Source organism: Pseudorca crassidens, chromosome 1 (genome assembly GCF_039906515.1).
Source record: "Pseudorca crassidens isolate mPseCra1 chromosome 1, mPseCra1.hap1, whole genome shotgun sequence".
NCBI lineage: Eukaryota > Metazoa > Chordata > Mammalia > Artiodactyla > Delphinidae > Pseudorca > Pseudorca crassidens.
The window spans coordinates 102,597,797-102,619,429 of record NC_090296.1 but is presented as its reverse complement, the minus strand read 5'-3'; the positions used below and the strand labels follow the sequence as shown (position 1 = coordinate 102,619,429).

The window sequence follows — 21,633 nt, the reverse complement described above, 5'->3', positions numbered from 1 at the left end:
AAGTAGTTTAAAATTCATCCTTAAAAATAATACATGTTAGTTTAAATGAAATTTAAGGCAACTCTTAGAGGTGAAAAACAAAATGAGAACACAAATCCAAACAGGAGAGAGAAAGCTGAAAGACCATTTGCTAGTCTCTGGGTTCTCTCAGCTTTGGTTTTAACTGTGACACAGGTAATTAGAGGTAATTAGAGGGAATGTCCAGGCCCAGTGTATTGATGGGAAGTTAGGTTGGAGAAAATTGTGCAAATCCGTTATTCTCTAAGAGCTGTATATGCAGTGAAAAAGTGAACCAAGGTGAGGGATATGTTCCACAAATGGAGATAATAAATATTTTTCTGTTGGTTTTAGCCCAAGATGGATGGGGGAAAGTAGGTTTGCCTGAAAATTGATAACCATAACCTAACTTCACACAGATTGAGGGTTAGGATTCACATTACTTGCAAGAAATGAAAAACTCTTAAGGTAAAATTTTTATTTAAATAGGGACCTGCTGGTGGTACCCCTGAGTACCTGGCAGTCAAAAATACAAATACTCTCTTGAAGAATGCATCTTTAACCCATGTCTCAAAGGATTCTCACCATTAATGTTTCACACATACACACACACACTTACAAAACATATAAGGAAACAGGAAAGCATCAGCAAAATAAAAAAGAGTCATATTCACAAGGATTTCAAAAATTGGAACTATAGATACAGAATGCAAAATAAGTATGCTTAAAGAAATAAAAGAAGGCTTGAAAAATGTAAGTAAGAAATAACTGACTAAAAAATGACCAATTTGTCAAATAAAACTTCTAGAAATGAAAAATGTAAAAGTTGAAATTTGAAAATCCATGGATAAGTTAAATGACACGATAGAGACGGGGGGAAGAAAACTGGCAAATTAGAAGAAATTCTGAAGTGATTGCCCAGCATGTGACACAGAGAGACAAAGAGATGAAAAACATGAAAGGGGATAGAGTGACAAATAGCTAATCAGAGTTCCATAAGGGGATAATAGGATAGAGAGAGAAGATATTCAAAAAGACAAGTCTGAGAACTTCACAAAATTAATGAAGGATAGGAATACTCAGATACAATGTAAGAAAGATTGGGGGAAAACATACACACCTAGAAGAATCACAGTGATTCTGTGATTCTATGCAGAATATTAAAGACAAGATCTAAAAAGCAGCAGAGAGAAAGGCCAGATGGAGTGACAGACTATCAGCTCTCTATGTGACATGTCAACCACATCAAAGGAAACCAGAAGACTGCAGAATAATGCCTTAAAATTGCTGTGAGAGAATAAGTTAAAATAGTATACTCAGCGAAACTATCTCCTAAGAAAAACATGATTCCGTTGAGAGGATGAACAAAGTCAAAGTTGATTCTTTGAAAAGAAAATAAAAACTGAGAAACTTCTGGTAAGAAAGAAACAAAAGCAACAAAAATAATGTCAGAAATGAAAAAGGACCCATAGTTATAGGTGTTACAGTAAGTTTAAAAATTATAGGCAAATAATATAAGCATCATTTTGAACAATTATAAAACTATCAAAAGAAATTAAGCACTATCTAAATAAGTGGGAGATATAATCCAGAATTTGATAAACATCCTCAAATTTATATAAAGAAGTAAAAGAACAGGATAGGAGAAACTACCCAATCACCTCTTAAAGTCTTTTCATGAAGCTGTTATACAATGGAGTATTGTGCAGTCATAGATAAATTGATTAATGTCCCAGGGAACAGAGATCAGTAAGAAAAGGACAAATTCACAAATAACTTTGGAATAATTGAATGTCAAAATTTTAAAAAACATGAAAATTATTCCCAGTTGGGAACCAAACACAAATATGAAAGAGAAAAGTATGAAAGAATTAAAAAGTTGTGTGGAACTTTAAATTTTGGGAAAAAAATAGGTAAATAATTTTATATCCTCTGGATATCTATAATTTTTAAAGTAAATATTTCATAAATTTGATAGCATTAAAATAGGAATTCAGTGTTCATCGTAAAACACTATTAAAAATAGAGAAACGACAGGCCACAAATAGAGAGAAGTATTTGGACCACATAACCAACAAAAGATTACCTCTAGAATGAATGTATAACCCTAAAAATCAATAAGGAAAAGACAAACGAAAGTTTATAGAAGCCATAGGCAGACACTTTATAAACAAATGTGAAAAGATAATGAAATATTGCAATGATAATTAATGGTAATAATTAAAAAAAGAAAATTAAAACTACAAGGGATACCATCTTATATCCCCATATTGACAAAAATGAGATCCTGTATTAATAAGGATGTGGAGCATGGAAACTCTTTATACTACTGAGACTACTGAGTAGTCTCTACTGAGACTTATAAATTGATACAATTATTTGGGAAAATCTAACAGAGTTGAAGTTGTGCGTATCCTATGAATTATCAGTGTCACTCTAGAAAGTTTTGCAGATGTGCACCAGAAGAAAGTCTTCACCAGAAGAATATTCACTGTGCCTTTTTTTCTTTTTGTAATACTAAATCTTGAAGATAATTTAAATATCCATTTAAATGAATAAACTGTAGTTATCATATAGTATAATACTTTATAGTGGTAAAAATGAAAGAACTACAGCTGTAATCAACAAATATGAATCTCACAATCGCAAAATTCAGCATAAATAAAGCAAATCATGGAAAATTATAAGCAGCATAATTATATTTTTATGAAAATTGAGAACATGCAGAATCAAATAGATTAATTAGGAATAGATATTTAAGATTAGGACACTAAATGAAAGCAAAGAAATCATAAACATGGAATTCAAGATAGTATTTAACCTCTGACAGTAGGCAGGGGTATTGAATCAGAGCAGGTTCTATTTCTTTTTTTTTTTTTTTTTTGTGGTACACGGGTCTCTCACTGTTGTGGCCTCTCCCGTTGCGGAACACAGGCTCCGGACGCGCAGGCTCAGCGGCCATGGCTCACGGGCCCAGCCGCTCCGCGGCATGTGGGATCTTCCCGGACCGGGGCACGAACCCACGTCCCCTGCATCGGCAGGCGGACTCTCAACCACTGCGCCACCAGGGAAGCCCAGCAGGCGGATTCTTAACCACTGTGCCACCAGAGAAGTCCCATAGTTTTACAAAAAGGATTTTTTCTGGCCTAATAGAACACATTTTCCCCAAAAAATACAGTCGTACACCATCATTTAAATATATTTGGATGATATTCCATTGTATATATATACTAATTGTTCATTCGACAAATATTTATAATACTGTATAGTAATAATAATACTGTATAGTAGCATTATTTTATAGGCATTGGGAACAAAGGGATGCACAAAACACCAGGGGTGGAGTTTGAGTGATACTGGGGAAGATATACAGTAAACAAATAAATATTTCATATAATATAAGGTAATAATTAGTACTATGAAGAAAAAAAAGCAAGGAATAAGACAGAGAGTAATAGGTTGGCATGAGAGTATATGGTACTCAAGTAAGGCACCCTAAATGAACAGGAACATAACTGAATTGTGGGAGCCCACCATGCCAGTATCTAGGGCAAAATCATCTTAGAGAAAGAACAAATGCAAGTCCACAAGGCGAGCCTTTAAAATAAAAAAAAAAGCAATTTGATACTTGTTCACATTTAGGTTACTTCCAATTATTAAAAATTTTAAACAAATTTCGAGAGACCATTTTTGTTAAAAGACTTCTTAAATTACTGCAGGTGCTCTAACTGCTCTTCTCAATTTTCATACCCACTTTTCCCCTATTGTATGTTTTCATGGCTATACTGATAAGAAGATATGAAAGTGTATCTGGAAGAAAGTTAATCTGATGCCATCTTACTCTATAGGCCTAATTCATATTTTTTAGAGGAAAAAATGAAAGTTTTAGAAAGGAAAAGTTTTTCAAAAAAATTAGAATATAGAATGTTGAATTTAGAAGGGAATTTTTATAGCTAAGGCAAAAAATTAAAATGCCTTGGGTTGTGTTGCTACTTAATTTCTTTTTATGCCATTTTAATATCATGGAACTTTTAATAAAATCACTTAAAAATAAGAACTTTGACACATAAATTTTTAAAATCTCCCTTAGGTCGCTGATGCCAAGTGTTTCTCAGGACCTTTTAATGTCTTGCCTGTGAAGACAAAATGGAGTAACATTGGTTTTCATATCCTTCTATTTGATCTGGAAAACCTTGTTGAACTTTTGCTGCCAACTCCAATCTGTGACGTTGACCCTTCCAATTCATTCTATGGCAGTGAGATCCTGAGAAGAGCCAAAAGCACAGTAGAGAAGAAAACACTGACACTGAAAAGAAATAAAACTGCCTGTGGTCCTCTCTCAGTGGAGGCACAAGCCAAGCCTGTTAGTGAAAGCCCAGCCCAAGGAGAAAATACCATGAAGTTATCAGAAGAAAATGATGGCATTAAAAGGCAGAAGAAAATAAAGAGCTCCAAAAAGATGCACCCTAAGCAATCTAGAAAAGTCAATGCCAACCTCCCAATAGACACAGCTAAATTGCTCCTATCTTGCCTTTTGCCATGGGGAGTGGATAAAGAATTAGACAATCTTTGCATTAAGCATCTCAATATTTTAAAACTTCAGGGTCCCGTTTCTTTAGGACTTGCTTCAAATGAAGATCACTTCTCATTGATGCTGCCAGGTTGGGATTTATGCAATGCTGAAATGAAAAAAGACTATTCAAAAGTAAATTTGTTTTCCAGAAAAGTTTTGGACTTGTCAAATAAATACACTTCCACTCTTCCAAATCAGGCTGGGATGCCAAGAAGACTGGAAAATAATTCTGATTCTTTGCAAGAGCCAAACACTATCTTTTACTTATTGAGCAAACTATTTTTAGTTAATAAGTTAGTTAACATGCCTTTAGAACTGGCATGTGGAATTGACAGGTAAGACATGCTTAGAGATTTTGACTATTCTTATTTACGACATTAAAAAATTATCATTATTTGTTATATTTAGCTCTCTAGCCTCCCTCCTCCCCCCTCCCTCCCTCCTCTCCTTCCTTCCTTCTTTCCTTCCTACCTTCCTTCCTTCCTCTAGATGAAGAGTAAATATGCAACATCTCCTTTAGCTTAAAACAATTTTAAGAAAATCTTCCTTTTAATTCTTTGAGATTGGAGACGACTTTGGGCAATACATCTATATGTTTTAAGATTTATTCATCCAACAAATATCCATTGCTCTCATAATATGTGCCAGGAAATTCACAGTACTGGATGCTGAATGATTCAATAGATAGACAGATAGGTAGATAGATTCACACACACCTTGAAATCCATTATACTTGTTGTGAATTAAGTATGAACAAAAAACATTTAAATAAATGCCTATGATGATATACTTCATATATCATTAGGAAAGGAAAAATTTGAAAATTTCATACCTCAAATCCCACTGTTTAATTCATACTTCGGCATATTAAAATAGAAGAGGTTATCATTAATTCACTTATAGAAAGTACAGTTTAGTAATAACAGGCATTGTTTTTTGAGTGTTTAATATCTACTAGTCACCATGTAAGCCCTTTACATACATGATTTCACTTCATGTGCACAGCAAAGCTGGGGTTTAGGTACCATTATTTTGTTTATTGTATAGATGAGGATATTGAGGCTTATGGAGAGAAAGTATCAACCCCAATATTAATTCAGAGCCTTACAAGCTGATTCAAGGCTGGGCATCAGTATAACTCCAGAGCCTGATTGCTAACCTTGACTCTGTGTTTACCTTCTCCCACTGCTAAAATTCAATATACTTTTTCATAGTCTGATGTTAGAAGATTGGATTCAATTCATCAAGTGCTTACTGAATATGTCTTTAGCACTAGCTCATAGAAGAAATATAAATAAATTTCTCATTTGGGTAGGAACTAATTGAAATGATGAAGATAATGCACATGAAATAAGTAGAAAACACTGAAGGAACAAGGAGAAATATTTGTAGTATAGGTAAGTATTATAGGTGGTCAGAGTAAAGAGAATAATTAGTGTGAGATGAAACCATCAGAAAGCCTTTATAGAAGATGTGCCGTTTGAACTGCTCAGTACATGGTGGTAAATAGTCCTTGACATTTCTATTCTTTGGTAAGAGCTCAGTTCAACAAATATCTGTGTCAGGTACTAGATAATAGAGTTCCTGCCTTCAGTGAACCTACAGTCTGGTAGCAAATCCTTATGGATTATGTAGATTCAGTGTTAAGCTCCCTATCATTATAATGCTTCTATGCTATAGGATTTTCCATTTTCTGTTTGGTGGCCCTAATAATGAGAAAACAGAGACTGTGAATTTCATTATTCATATACTTAATTTTCCTCTATTTTCTTTTCTTCTGTTCATTACTATATATATATATATATATATATATACACTTATATAATATATAACTTCATATTTATAATTTATATATATAATATATATGTATTTTAATTTCAGTTAGGCACTTTTCTTTCTATTACTAAGAAAATTAAATAACACCTAAAGTATGATAAAAAAAATTGTAGTCAGCCAAGCCTGAAAACCTGAGAATGAACCCTGGTTTTGTTGTTAAACTAGTCATGTGGCTTTGGACTAGTCACTTAGCCCCTCTGGGCCTTGCTTTCCTCAGTTACAAAATGAGATGAATAGAATAGGTGATCATCAAGATTTTTTCAAATTCTTAAAAACAACTTATATTTGTTAGCCTAATCATGATCCCACAGAGCAGATGACGGACTCAGTTATTGTCGCCAGAGGTTTTCATTCTAAGTTTGTTCCAGATACTGAATACAGGATGGGAAGGATATATCTGGTGCCCTTTAGGGGAGATTCAGGGCTTTCAGCATGCTTTCCATTAACTGGCCTTAAAATCATTGCCACACTTTAGTTAATCTTTACAAAATTCTGCATTAAAACAAATTATTGAATGGCAGTGTCAGGATTAGAGACTGCTTCCCTAAATAAGCCATTTCAGATTTGATCTGCTATTGGAGACTGCATGTTATATTTAGGGAAATCAAAACAATGTGTATTGGATTTGTCACTCCAAATCCTTCCAATAAATTTGGCCATTTTGCTAACATTTCACTGTGGTTGTAAAGGTGGAGAAATCTTTTTATGCTTAACAACAGAGTGTGTGACGAAACTGAATTTTAAGGAAAGAGCTATCTGCCTATGAGAATATCCCTGGATAGTATCTGAATGTCCTCTCATTGAATCACTGGACTAGGATAAAGCCTGTCTTCATCAAGTCCTGATGGTACCTGGGGATAATTTTTTGGCAGCTATGAACATATTAGGATTCAAAAATTTATTACATTAGCCACAAATCACATGACCTAAAGTCGCAAGGCCCCTCCAGTAAAAGTGGATCACAAGATAATTCTGGTAAACTAAGATTCACAATTCACTTGGGGTTAGGGTTTTAGGTAAGTTAAAGTGGGGAAAAAAGATTCACCAAAGAGAATAATGTCAAAGATATTGCTAAAAATAATGTGTTCAATTCCCAAATTTGTTAAAGTGGTCATGCAGTCATATCGTCAATTTATTTCTCAAAATGTTTTTTATACATCTTTAATAATATCCTTTGAATCTTATTTCAACAGTTCTTTCACAATGGAGTCTGTGCATAAGAAGATGAAAAGTCCTGGGAATGATATTTTAAATATTTCAAGCTTCTACGGTTATTTACAAAATGGTAAAGGAGTTACAGATATAGTCTAATAATTTTTTTTCTTCTATGAAATGAAAGTGCTATAACTGGATAGCACCCTACAGTTTAGAATAAGAAGTGTGCATGTTTATTGTTTGATTCAGTCTGTATTTTACATGGTTATAGTTTTGTATTCTGTCTATATTTGAAATATACATGAAATTTTGTTATTAAAGTAAATATCTTATAAGACATGTAATATGATAGATTTCATCAAATGATCTTTGAAATACCTAAAAGTATGAAACTTTTCAGCAAAGGACACATTTGAATATTAAATTAAGGTCATATGTGATTTATGGGGAATTTACTGTATCAATATCTTTATTACCAAATAAGTAATTATTATATTAGAGAGTTTTACAGTTATTTCAGAAGATTATATAATGGTCCTTGAATTCTTCTGAGTAACAGTCTTGGTGTTTAGATTTTCTTTTGATGCCAAATGGCTAATTCATCTCTAAAACCTGCTTCTCCAAATTTTTGACATCTCATTAAATGGCAGTCCCATCTTTACAGTTATTTAGGCCAAGAACTTTAATGTCATATTGACTTTCCCCTTTTTTCTTGTACCCCACATCCAATGTTTTAGTAATCATGTTGGTTCTACCTCCAGAATATATCCCAGATTCTGACTGCTTCTCTCCACCTACATGGCCAGCCCCCTGGTGTGAGCCTTCATCCCCTCTTGCCTGGATACAGAAGCCTCCTAACTACCCTCTGCTCCTATTCTTGGTTCCTACACTCTATTCCCAACCAAACATCCAGAGTCATCTATTTGAAACTAAGTCAGAACCTCATGCTACTGCTTAAAACCTTTCAGTGGCTTATGTTTCACTCTGAATAAAAGCTACAGTTCTTAGGATAGCTCACAAGGCCCTGTATAACCTGGCTGCTCTACTTACGTCATCAGACACCCCCCCCCATCTGACCTCATCTCTTTGTACTCATCCCCTGCTTCACTCCTTCCAGCTTTGCTGGGCTTTTTAACTCTTACCCACACATGACAGGCAGGGTTTAGGGTCTTTGCACTGATTGTTCCCTCTGTCTAGAATGCCCTTTCTCCAGATTCCACAGAAGTCAACCTGCTGCTCCCCACCTCCATCCTCCATCCTTCAATTCCTCCTCCAATACCATCTTATAAGTGAAGGTGCCCTCCCTTCTCCCCCGCATACCCTACCCCTTTCCCTATTTTATCATAATCCTTTTCACTATCTGACGTGCTGTATAGCATTTTTCCATTTGCCATCTACTTCCTGCTACTCAAATGTAAGCTCCAGGGACGTTATTGGGTTTTTTTGTTGTTTTTTTTTTTACATCTTTATTGGAGTATAATTGCTTTACAATGGTGTGTTAGTTTCTGCTTTATAACAAAGTGAATCAGTTATACATATACATATGTTCCCGTACTCATCCCTCTTGCGTCTCTCTCCCTCCCACCCTCCCTAGGTTATTGTTTTTTATGACAGTTTTATTCACTGCTGTGTCCCCAGTTCCTAGAACAATGCCTGCAAGGAATTAAGCAAGTACTTTTGGATTAATGGATGAATAGAAAATAGAACAATGGTTTTGGAGATAAACCACTAAGGTTCAAGATCAAGTTCTGCCACTTACTACTTAACTTTGGGTGTATCTTTTACTCCTTTAAAAGCTGAATTTACTGCATTTGTAAAATGGGAATAAGATTCCAGAATTGATGTGCATTTTGCTTCCAAAGTTGTGCAGTATGTGATCAATACATTGGTATGACCTGAACAACACTGCACAGTGGCCCTCTCAGGGCTACTGAAAAGAATATTCATTTGGGATATTTTAAAGTGAGAGTTTATTAATAGCTTCCAATTATTAAGCCCCTAGTATGTCCAAAGAATTATGCCAATGACTTTACATTACATATTACCTCAAATAATATATAAACAGCAGTGCACAGTAGGAGGATCTATCTCTGTTTTACCCTTGAGAAAATTGGGACTCAGAGAAGTTAGCTGATTCACTCATAGTCAACCAGCCGACAAGCTGAAGGGCTAGGATTCCAGTCCAACTCTGTCTAATTCCATACTCCTGTTCTTTCCACTATGTCAGGCCACTTCTCATATTTATGATTACAAGTCATGATTCCTCTATATGATCCAGTCTGGATTGCCAGCCTTCTCCTTAGATAGTAGCCCTTTTTAGGGTTATTTGCTCTAATTTTCATTTTTTTATAACACTGGGAAAGAGACTAGAATTTAAGGTGCAGTATAAGTAGTTTCTGCAGAGACTTAGGGATTTGCTAACCAGAGCCAAGGAGGCCCCAACTTTTCCTATGACTTCCCAACCAAAGCAGCCTGAGCAACTAGTGTTATTACTGAACAATCTCCCTGATGTTGAGAGGTGGCATTTATAGCATTTAAAATTCAGTTAGGTACTAAGGAAACATAGTTTTATGCTTTATAGTCGCCAGATGGGAGGTGAAGGGAAAGGAGGGATTCACTTCATGCTATTAATTCTATAAAGTCCAAGCCTGAGGAAGCCTGGGATGTTTTCTTTTTATCTTTCCCCCTGAAGTTATAATTAATTCTTTAACTCACTGTTATTGCCCAGAAAAGTTGGCTCTCATTTCCATCTCATATTAAAATTTTAACATCACATTAAAGTGTGCTGTGAAGTACCCCATGATGCCAGTAGGTAGTTACGGTTGCGACCGATACTTAGCTTTGATGGTGGAATCACAAGGTCAACAAAGTGAGAGAGGGAGAAAGGAAAGCGATCAAAAGAAAATGCTCTGTTACCTGCTGTGCTCATGAAGAAATGGAAAATACGACTTCAAACTCATAGTGTTGTATCATATCACATCTTTTATGTACTGTTCTTGGGCATTTCAAATTCACATCATAGGTTCCATCAGGAGAAAATGATGATATTAGTGAGCAGAAGTTTCTTATATATTTCTTTCATATTGTCAGTTTACATTATATCAATACCTTCTATTACATTTCCCTTCACCACTAATGTGAGATATATACACACACACACACACACATATCTATTAATATATAAAATGGTAATTCAATGAAAAGCGTCTTGGACTAATACTAATTTAAATAGTTGATCCAGGATTTCAAACATTAATTTAAATAGACAATTATAGCAATTTTCCCTCCAGTGCAAGCCTGCATCACTCTTCCTTATCTCGCTCCTGGATCTGGCACCTAGATAATATACTTTAGCCATCAGAAAGCCTTAATTCATTGATTTTTTCATTTGGATGATAATATGTTCATTTTCAATTAATGAAAGGGCACTTATTAAGTGCTTTTTTGTGTAGGGAACTGTCGGACACTCTATGGATCAATTTAAATAAACCAAGCCATAGCTCACTCTTAAAATTTCACACTGAACATTAGGGCAAATAGATAGAAAGGACATTTAAAAGGGCAAACTTAAAAAGAAACAATACATAACAAAATGAGTCAAATTAAAACATAAGTGCTATACCTATTGATCAGAGTAGTATAGCTCGGTAAGGATGAATCAAAGCAAGTCTTTTATAGGATTTTCTGTGTGATAGATACTGCTTCATGGCAAGGTAGAATTTCAGGGATTATTTGTATGAGGAAGGCATTGTAAAATTCAGTGATCTGTTTTGGGGGGAATGTTGGTCATTGTATTTTGTTGGCAAAAAGGTACTGAAATGGGTTTAAGGTATAAAGATGAATTTGATTTGATGTGAATGTGTATTAGTATAATTGTTAGAAATATATATATATAAGTTAATTAATGTTTCTTGACTCTGGCTATATATGAAAATCATCTGAGATACTTTTAAAAAGTATTAATGCCTGCTCCACCCTCACCCAGGGACCTATTAAACCAGAATCACTGGAAGATTGAACCTGGGCATCGGTGTTTGTGGGGAAAAAAAAAAGGCTCCCTAGGTGATTCTAATGTGCAGCCAGGGTTGAAGATCATTGGGCTGCATCCATGTGTAATACTCTGAAGATATAAATGTGTTCTATATATTTCTAGGTAAGAGTGAATCCCATCTACCTGAAGCTGACGTTTCACTTTTGAAGCTAATTTCCTGTTGGAAAGACCAGTCTGTCCAGGTATGATATGGTTCATGTTCTTGAAGTTATTGGAAGAGTTCCTTGCTGCTGTGGTTCATTCATACTCCCCTTTACCTGAGAGTATACGTGAGTAGGTACTCTTGTCCTCACATATTTTCTTCCAGGGTATTTCATTTAATAGGACTAACGCAGAGACTAATAATGAGGGAAAAGTGGAAAATAACATGCAAGGATGAACCAAGTTAAGAGGCATGAATAGACAGGGCTGAGGAAGGGATGTTTATGTTGTTACAGGTAACTTATTGCCCACTGAGGTTTCAGTTGGTGGCAGAAATGTCTACTATTTGATTTCAAAATTGGATATAAAAGTCCCTAGGCTTGCGAATTTGGTAGGTATAATTAGAAATAATTTTTCTATCATCTGTGAGCTGATATAGAGAGTTGGTTTCCTCAATGTCCAATTTAAGTCTTTCTTCTTCTTTTAAGGATTTTTTTGTGGATAGCTTTGAACATTGTACAATAAATATCTGTGCATTGATTAGATGAATATTTATTGGAACTTTATTCTTCATGGGCTTAATAAATGTCAAATTTGCAAGACAAGAATAGCAATAATTCCAATTACAAATGGTTAATTTTGGTTACAGGAAAACAAAGAAAGTCAACTCAGAACAAATTATGGGGGCTGACACCATAAAACCAAATAAACACAGTTGGGATGGTTATTAAAGCCATGGCCTACATGATTTGCCCCTCGCCTAACCTCTTTCTTCATCATTCTCCCCCATTCTCACTAGCCACGTTGATCTGCTTATAATTTCCAGAACATACAAAGCTCATTTCCACCTCAGGACCTTACTATTCTCTCAGGCTGGAATTCTCATTTTTTCCATTCATCATTTGGGTATTTGCTCAAAAGCCAACTCCTCAGAGAAGTCTTCCCTGATCACTCCATCTAATATTGTCACCATACCTTGCTGCCCCATGCTCCAGTTACCATCACATTATCCAGTTTTATTTTCTTTGTTGTGTTTGCTTTCAGTGGAGATTATACCATTTTCTTTTTTTGCTTGCTTATCTTCTGTCTTTTCACTGTAACAGAAGCTTGCTGAGAGCCGGGACTTTGCCTGTCTCACTCACCCCTTTCACCAGTGACAGTAGCCAGTCAATATATATTTAATGAATGACTGAATGGCTCTGCAAAAAGCATCTGTGATAATCAAATAAATATTAGTATATGTTGACTTTACCAGCATATTTACAGTCACCCTAAAAGAGTCTCTATCAAAGGTGGGATTTTTTTTCCCCCAGTAGCCAAAGAATTTCTCAACAGGGAAAACAATTCTTAAGGAAAAAAGAATTCAATCAAACAGTTATCCTGAGCTTCTCTAATTAAAGATCTTTTGTAGTTGTTCGTTTGACCTTAAAATAAATTTTAATGTGGTTTGGATATGTTTGGACAAATGGAACTTAAGGTTCTATGATTCTATGACCTTGTGTAAAATGCTGGTAGCAGGACAAATATTACTAGAGCATTTATTACTCACTCTGTATGAAGTTTAAGCTTCAAAATTCTCCTCTCATTTCTGCCACTAACCTGATGAATGACTCTGGAAGATAGGTTTAACTTGTTGATTATTTATTTTACTCATGTGTAAAGTGAGAATGAGAATTCCTGGGGCCCTCAGGAAAAACAGAGGCTCTTGCAAGTATCCATATAAATGTTTCATTAACCAATCCTCAAATTCCTTATAAAGCTGTTCATTTAAGCAGTTAGTCAAATCATGTTAATTTGAATCTGCTTTTTAATGTATTTTAGGAACACTAGGTGGTAATGGGATGGTTTTGTAAAAAAGAGCATAATCCTACTTCGGAAATTGAAGGGGGCGTACCTTTAAGGGAATGGGTAAGGATGAGTTAATTTCGCAGATGAATGAGTTTGTCTGGAGATTGTTTTTTGTTTCTCACACATGAAATATACACAACATAGAAGTAAATGCTGGAGAAGCAACAGCAGGTTTTGGGGTTGCTAACTTGAATGTCTCTGAAGCAGCACTAACATTCTTTGGATTTTATAATCTGACACTAGTGGGTGAAATCATGACATCCAGGCCTCCTGAGAGAAGTATTGCTATTCCAGGAGATGATGCAAGACATGAAAGGCTCATGTGAGCCTGAGTGTTGGGAAAATGCTTCTATACCAGAAAATCTGGACACTGAAACCACAAGCAGGCCACAGGGGCCCTTAAGAGTCTTTATAATACTCTGTGCTATTTTACAATACTTTGCTGTTTCAAGGTGTTGGTAGAAAACCATTAACATTTTTAGCTTGCTACGGCATAGTAATACTTCTAGTAAAAAGTATATGGCCCAGATGTGGCTCTCTTTCCCCAAACAATGGATTTTTAAACATTATTTTAAATCTGCACATTCCTTCATAAGCGTGTAATGCTTTGCATATCCGTCTTTTCAGGAAAACTGTATATGCATTTGGAAGACAGCTTTATAGCCATAGTGCTTTCAATTTCAGCTCAGTATTAACATCACAAAGTTATATAAAATAATGTCTACAGATTTTATATTTTGTTGGGAAAAACTCTATGCCTACTACCTATCTACAAAATTCATCTACTCTGTTTATATGCTAGAGACACTTAAGTACTGACAGTCAGAAACTATCATTAAATTTTACTTTCCATAGTGTATATTTTTAAAGTATACAATATCTATTTCAATTCCATTAGCCTGGTTTTAGGGCTCACTGTATACCAGATACTGGAACATTATTATATGCTTATATAAGTTGTACCATTTCTCTGTGTATTGACTTCACACTGAACACAAAGCGTATATTTTGAGTTTGTCTCCAATTGGGTATGTGCCATTCTGTATTCACTTTTAAGTTTTGTGGCTCTGGGTAACCTGCTCATTGTGGTTAATATGTTTCATTCTGCTGTTTCTGCTTCATCTTGCTTTTTAATGATACTCATATTGATTATTCCTGCAATATGCATTTGTAGTGACAAATATGTCAAAAGTTTCAAAATTTAACAGGTAAAAACTGATATGGTCATGATATATAAATCTAATAATTAGAAATGTTAATTGAAGCTGCATAAATCCCTGTATTTTTTTAAGAAAGAATATTGATCCAAGTTGTTATAGAATATTATATCTAGTGGAAAGAGGACTTTCTAAATCACAGTTGTGAGAGGGCATCCATAATCCCATGGGAGCATATGGCCAAACTGCCCATTCTGAGGGATAGACCATAGTCTGGATGTACTACAGTTCTGAGGATTTCCTCTAATATCTTCCTGATTTTTATAGGTATGAACAGAAGCAAGTTCCATACAGCTTTCTGTGATTGAAAGCTCTCATCCTAGCCTCTCTCAGCATCACAGACTGTTTTATAAGTATGGACATGAAGTCCCAGAGAAGTACGTGACTTGTCAAAAGTTACATTTGTAGTAACTGTCATAGTCAAATCAGGAACTTGGACCTTCTCATGTCAGATTGAGAGCTCTGTTTACCACACCATTCATGTCTTGGAAGCAGTGCTATCAAATAAATGTGTGGCAAAATTAAAATGACATAAATTCGGTGTTGTAAAATTGTCCATGAATAATTAATACAGGTTATCCCATCATAATATCTACATGATAAGCATGATTCACTTATTGTGATATAGAATAGTATATGTTAATAGATATCATAGCTAATAGTTAATATACAATGTATCTCAGCATGTGGTAGATATTAATAAGCATGACTCATCAGTATCATAATGTGTAGAATTCTATGTTGTGTTCATGGCATGCAACAGCTTTCACAGTGTTGAGTATCTCCTCACATGATGTAAGCATTATGTACCTGTATTGTGACAGGCAGTACTACAGTGTTAATAGATTTGGTAAGCAATAGTAAAATCATATCATTCATTAGCCTTTTTTCATGACCCAACCAAGCATCTGACTGGACAAGAATAGGGGGATGATCAGTGATCAGGCAGCTCCTCTGATACTTTCAGGAAACTCCCTATATTTAAAACTCTAGAATAGAGTTTAGAACCCAGTTCCTTCTACTCCTGTAGTTCACCTAGCATCTGCCATCAGCAAAAACTCTCAAGTGTCCCTGGAACCTAAAGGTCTCACATGCTACCAGGACACATAAAAGGGACTAAATACATATTTAAATGAATACCTACTCTGTTTTGGGCATTAGCATCTCTTGATCACCAGTTTCAGTGGTGTTGTCCCAAAGCCCTAGCTCTAGGCATCCTATGGGTAGACTGGGAATAAGGCAGAGGGGACGATGGCAATTATGGAACATGAGTCATCTTGACAGAGGATAGGCTTTTGAAGGGAAAAGAGTAGGCATTGGGACATGGCTATGTTAAAGGTTTAACTATCAGCCAGGGGAGGATATTGGAAAGGTGTCCCAAGTTCATCTAGATCAGCAGTGCCCTTCCTTTTCTCTCACCAGTTCAGGTCTTGGCTTTCCTTGAACTCTACCTAACTCCTGGACCTTACCTCATCTCTTACCAGGAAGGGGCTAAGGTACTGTCACTGGCTTTTTACTGAGATGTAAGAGTATAGAACCTTGGGAGGACATATACTACTAAGGACATAGAATCAGGGGTTAGAAGGCCTGTCCACCATGTCTGTGTGGAACTTGGGATGTCACATCCCAGGTTCTTCATTTTTAAAAACATATTGGATTAGATGCCCTGTGCTAAATATCTCCCTTCCCCTTCCCTCAACCACAGGTCCTTGACTGGGTAGGTACAATAATCAGAAGGCAGGCTTTGCAGTATTTTAAGCCATGTAAAACCATATACACATACACACAGTTTAGTGAGATTTACTATTAAAGTCTTGTCTTTAACTTTCTGTATTCAACCTAGTTTAAATCAAGGGTTTTTAGCTAAATCGTGTTTTAGAGCTAGACATTGAGGTACTAAACCTGTCTTTCAGAACAATGTGATATATTAAAAGTTTCTTTATCTTCTGGTATAAATGAAAATATTTTATGAGAAAGAATTGAGAACTCCCTTTAAACTTTCCTTTTACATTCTCTTGAGGTTTTTTTAAAAGAACAGTATGATGATTTGGGTGCCAATTTTCAGTAACTGCATTTCAATTGTTTCAGATGGTAATTTTCGTGGAATGGAGCATTCCAATTTATGTGAGACTTATTCAAATCAAAATTCTAGACTTTGGGTTTTATATAAGACTCCAAGCATTTATGATAACACTAAAAATAATTCATTAAAAAAAGAAAAAAACTTTACAGGTAACTGAAGCAATACAAGCTGTTCTTTTGGCGGAAGTTCAACAGCACATGAAAACCTTAAGAAAGACTCCAGTCGACAGTGAACCAGTGTCGGTGGCAGAGAATGGTGACTATGAGATGACACAGATCCTGCCAAAGACTGAATGGGCCAAGGAGCCAGAATTACAGTGTATTACAGACACTTTGCCTCTGCAAAGTAAGTGCAAAATTTATTGGTATGCTCTTTCATCAGAACTTTTTCTACTACTCAGAACATTTTGAGAATGAGTTCAGAATGTATCATTTCTGCAAAAACGAAGCCAAGTGCCCTGTTTCTGACCTTTTCTGCTATCAGTTTCCTCATATGTCAAGTTTCTAATTCTAAATTCTATTATAAGTAATAAATTCTTTACAGAACAAAATTTATGTTATTTATTAAACTGTTTTAAAGTTAAGTCAGTAAAAATGAAAACAGAACTAACAGTAATAGCTTAATGGGACATACATTATAAGGATACCCTGATAATAATGGGTCCTAAATTTGTTTTCATTTGATACCATGGTAATAGCCATGTGCCATTTTTTTCTTCTTTTCTGGGAGTAAGAAATGTACTACAAACTAAAATTGCACTGTTTTACAGTTGGACCACTTGATTCTTTCTATAACAAATTTTATCATTGTAACTTTATAATCATAGTGTTTATGGTTTTGACTAGCAACTGAATCAAAATTTCTGCTGTAAAATGTCATCTGATTTTTCAGCCTGTTAGTTGTGACTTAAAAATGAAAATTAAAAAACAGTAAAAAATCATTAAGCAAAAATTTGATTTTCAACTTCATTAGTAAGGTTTTGATGAACAAATGAATTTATAATACAATTAAATATATATATTTGTCAGGAAAACATGTTACAAATTGACATGTTTCAGGTTGAAAGAGATTTTTATTTGGGACTCAGAGAAATGTTGCTATATTTAAAATGTTAACTCTTAAAACAGGTGTCATTCTTAAAAATGCATTATATTTATTTCTTATTATTTTTATAAGATTACTGACTAGAGAGCATTATGTAGTGAGAGAGTATATGCAGCAGGAAAAGGCTTTTTCAGTAAAGGGCAAAGATCAAAATAGAATATTTCCTAATGCCAACACAGTCAGCAAGGCTGGTAAATTCAATAAGTAATTTGTTAAAACTCAATGGCAATTTCAAGTCGTTTGTTTACTTGTTGTCAAGAAATTAGCTTTAATTATCTGGCAAATTCACCCACTTTAAGACACTTCTTTTTGATCATATCACAAAATTGTAGTTGTATTACACCTTTCAAGCAAGAAGTAGAAAAATTCCTTTTTAAATTAATTTTCAATGACTATATTTGTGTTCTTGATTCACTTGAAGAGGCACCTGTAGTGTCATTTAGTAGGTTTCTTCCAACTCTCCAAAGACAGCTAGTGTGTTCATCATGTGTTAACTCGCATTAGGTGGTATTTCTGTGCCTTATCCATAAACTTTATTTATTTATTTTTAGCATCTTTATTGGAGTATAATTGCTTTACAATGGTGTGTTATTTTCTGCTTTATAACAAAGTGAATCAGTTATACATATACATATGTCCCCATATCTCTTCCCTCTTGCATCTACCTCCCTCCCACCCTCCCTATCTCACCCCTCTAGGTGGACACAAAACACGGAGCTGATCTCCCGGTGCTATATGGCTGCTTCCCACTAGCTATCTATTTTATATTTGGTAGTGTATATATGTCCGTGCCACTCTCTCACTTTGTCACAGCTTACCCTTCCCCCTCCCTGTATCCTCAAGTCCATTCTCTAGTAGGTCTGGGTCTTTATTCCCATCTTGCCCCTAGGTTCTTCATGACCTTTTTTTAATTTATTTTATTTTTTTTTTTAGATTCCATATACATGTGTTAGCATATGGTATTTGTTTTTCTCTTTCTGACTTACTTCACTCTGTATGACAGACTCTAGGTCCATCCACCTCACTACAAATAACTCAATTTCATTTCTTTTTATGGCTGAGTAATATTCCATTGTATATATGTGCCACATCTTCTTTATCCATTCATCTGTTGATGGACACTTAGGTTGCTTCCATGTCCTGGCTATTGTAAATAGAGCTGCAATGAACATTTTGGTACATGACTCTTTTTGAATTCTGGTTTTCTCAGGGTATATGCCCAGTAGTGGGATTGCTGGGTCGTATGGTAGTTCTATTTGTAGTTTTTTAAGGAACCTCCATACTGTTCTCCATAGTGTCTGCATCAATTTACATTCCCACCAACAGTGCAAGAGTGTTCCCTTTTCTCCACATCCTCTCCAGCATTTAATGTTTCTAGATATTTTGATGATGGCCATTCTGACTGGTGTGAGGTGATATCTCATTGTAGTTTTGATTTGCATTTCTCTAATGATTAATGCTGTTGAGCATTCTTTCATGTGTTTGTTGGCAATCTGTATATCTTCTTTGGAGAAATGTCTATTTAGGTCTTCTGCCCATTTTTGGGTTGGGTTGGTTTTTTTTTTGATATTGAGCTGCATAAACTTTAGTGTCTAACTTATCCCTTGGCCCACAGTCCTCATTTCTGGGTGAGAAATTCATGGTAGGCTATCAAGGTGAAACTTTTTATGAGTTTTGCTATCACATGACTTACCCATTACTTGAAGTTTCACCAGATTGGGTCCTGTTCTGTCCCCAGTTAGTTCTCGGATATAAGAATTATTAACTCTATGGAACTCAGTCTTACTATGACTAAAAAATCTGGATCTTAATAAATATTATCTTTTGATCATTATTGAGTGGTCCTTTGCCAGTGTTAAAAGAAAATTTAGGGTTAGCTTGTGATAAGAATTGGAACACAAAAATATTAAAGCTACTTTATATGTTGGTGGGTGAAATTTAGAATATTTTATTTAAAATAAATATAACATATTCACAAAATAATGAGCATATATTTTCCTGGGAAATATTCCCTGTAGGAAAATATTAACTACAATTGCAATTAAATAGGAAGCAGATAAGCATTGAAGAGGAAAATTTCCAAGCAATATTATATTGGATATTAACATTGCCATTTTTTCCCCTTTTGGAAAAAACTATTTTTTAAACTAGTCAGAGGAACTAAGTAAAATTATAAGAAAAGTTTTAGACCTTTATTAGTGGTATATACTGCATTACTTCATGGAATTTTTAAAAATAAATAAGTAAAAAGCTATTTTATTTATTTCAAATGTCCTGATTTAAAGGTTAAGAAGATGGTGTATGTGCTATTCACCAGAGATGATTATTCTTCAAATGTTATTGGGAGATTTACTTAACCCCAGTGTCACTGAAACATACATCATTTTATCAAATATTCTTAGGATAAATGGTTTATGTTGTTTGATTTTATCAGGTCCTTGTTCATTTTTCCTCTGTGAGCTCCCCATTCCCCCATCTTTTTTTTCTAATTTCTTTTATTCTTTCTTGGTTCCTTGATTTCTTGATACATCTTATTTGTAAATCATTTGGAAAGTAATAGATGATTGTTTTTTTGTACAGACACTCATAAACTTCTTTTATGCCAGGGTAGATTATGTTTGGTTTATTAGCATTATGGTAATATGACAATAATAGTCATAAGGAAAAAATAATATTAACAACAACAAAAGTTATTACATTCTTAATATGCTCTAACACTAGGCTAAGTAATTTAGGAATGCTAGCTCACTTTTTCCTTTTATTTTCACATGATCCATATGAACCCTAAGGCTCTGTTTCCAATATTTGAGTTGTCTGTGTAAACAATTTTACAGTTTTTAAAAAAATGTCCATGTTCATAGAATTGAAGTCACAAAGTACAACTGAAAAGAACTACTCTCTGAGAAAGAGAGATTCCCATGGTGCTACCTAGGCTTTTCCTGACATAAGTCTCTGTTTATGTTCAGGTTGACATACTAATTATGTATCTTTCTCATATACATAAAAATAAATAATATTTCAAAAAAAGTTCATCACCATACTAGCTATCTTGAAAGCCACTGGTGCTGACACGCTTCCTATTATTATTCCATTTTTTAAATGAATAAACTGGACTTACAGGAGGTATGTGCCTTGTCTACAGTCACAAAATTACTAAAAACAAGGAAACGAGCCCAGATATTCTCTTAAACACTGTGTTCTTATCCAATAAGCTACATTTCCCATACTGGCAGCATGAAGGAAATTTGCTCTAAATCAGCTTGGTCTGAAAATTGAATAATTTATCGAGTGGTTTTCTTAGATTTTTATTCCCTTCTCATAAATCATACTTTCTATTAACAAAGAAAATGCAGAGTGTTCAATCATTGCCATCTCAGCCCTTTTAATAAGGAAAATCACCAGGTTCCTTGAACTGTTTGTACATGAGGTGCAAATCAGTAAAGTGAGAACTGAAGCATAATATATGTTTGAACTTTATAATTTTGTATCTTATTTTTCAGTGTTTCACTTGTTACATTTCACAGCGTGTATTTTATTTGAGGTCTTAATATTTGTGAATCAGTATTTTATGGGAGAGTGGTGGATTTTATCTGAGTTTACATTTTTATAACGATTGCACTGCTATCTT

At 34.7% G+C, this 21,633-nt stretch overlaps 1 protein-coding gene across 1 annotated transcript in view; it reads left to right on the top strand.

Annotated features, from left to right (window-relative positions):
- The window catches only part of WDR72 (WD repeat domain 72), a 192,111-nt gene that overhangs the window by 97,900 nt on the left and 72,578 nt on the right, over nucleotides 1–21,633 (top strand). The window contains exons 14-17 of the mRNA XM_067747546.1: nucleotides 4,088–4,905; nucleotides 7,600–7,691; nucleotides 11,715–11,794; nucleotides 17,051–17,246. Of these exons, the coding sequence (XP_067603647.1) occupies nucleotides 4,088–4,905; nucleotides 7,600–7,691; nucleotides 11,715–11,794; nucleotides 17,051–17,246 (1,186 nt within the window). The remainder of the gene's footprint in view (nucleotides 1–4,087; nucleotides 4,906–7,599; nucleotides 7,692–11,714; nucleotides 11,795–17,050; nucleotides 17,247–21,633) is intronic.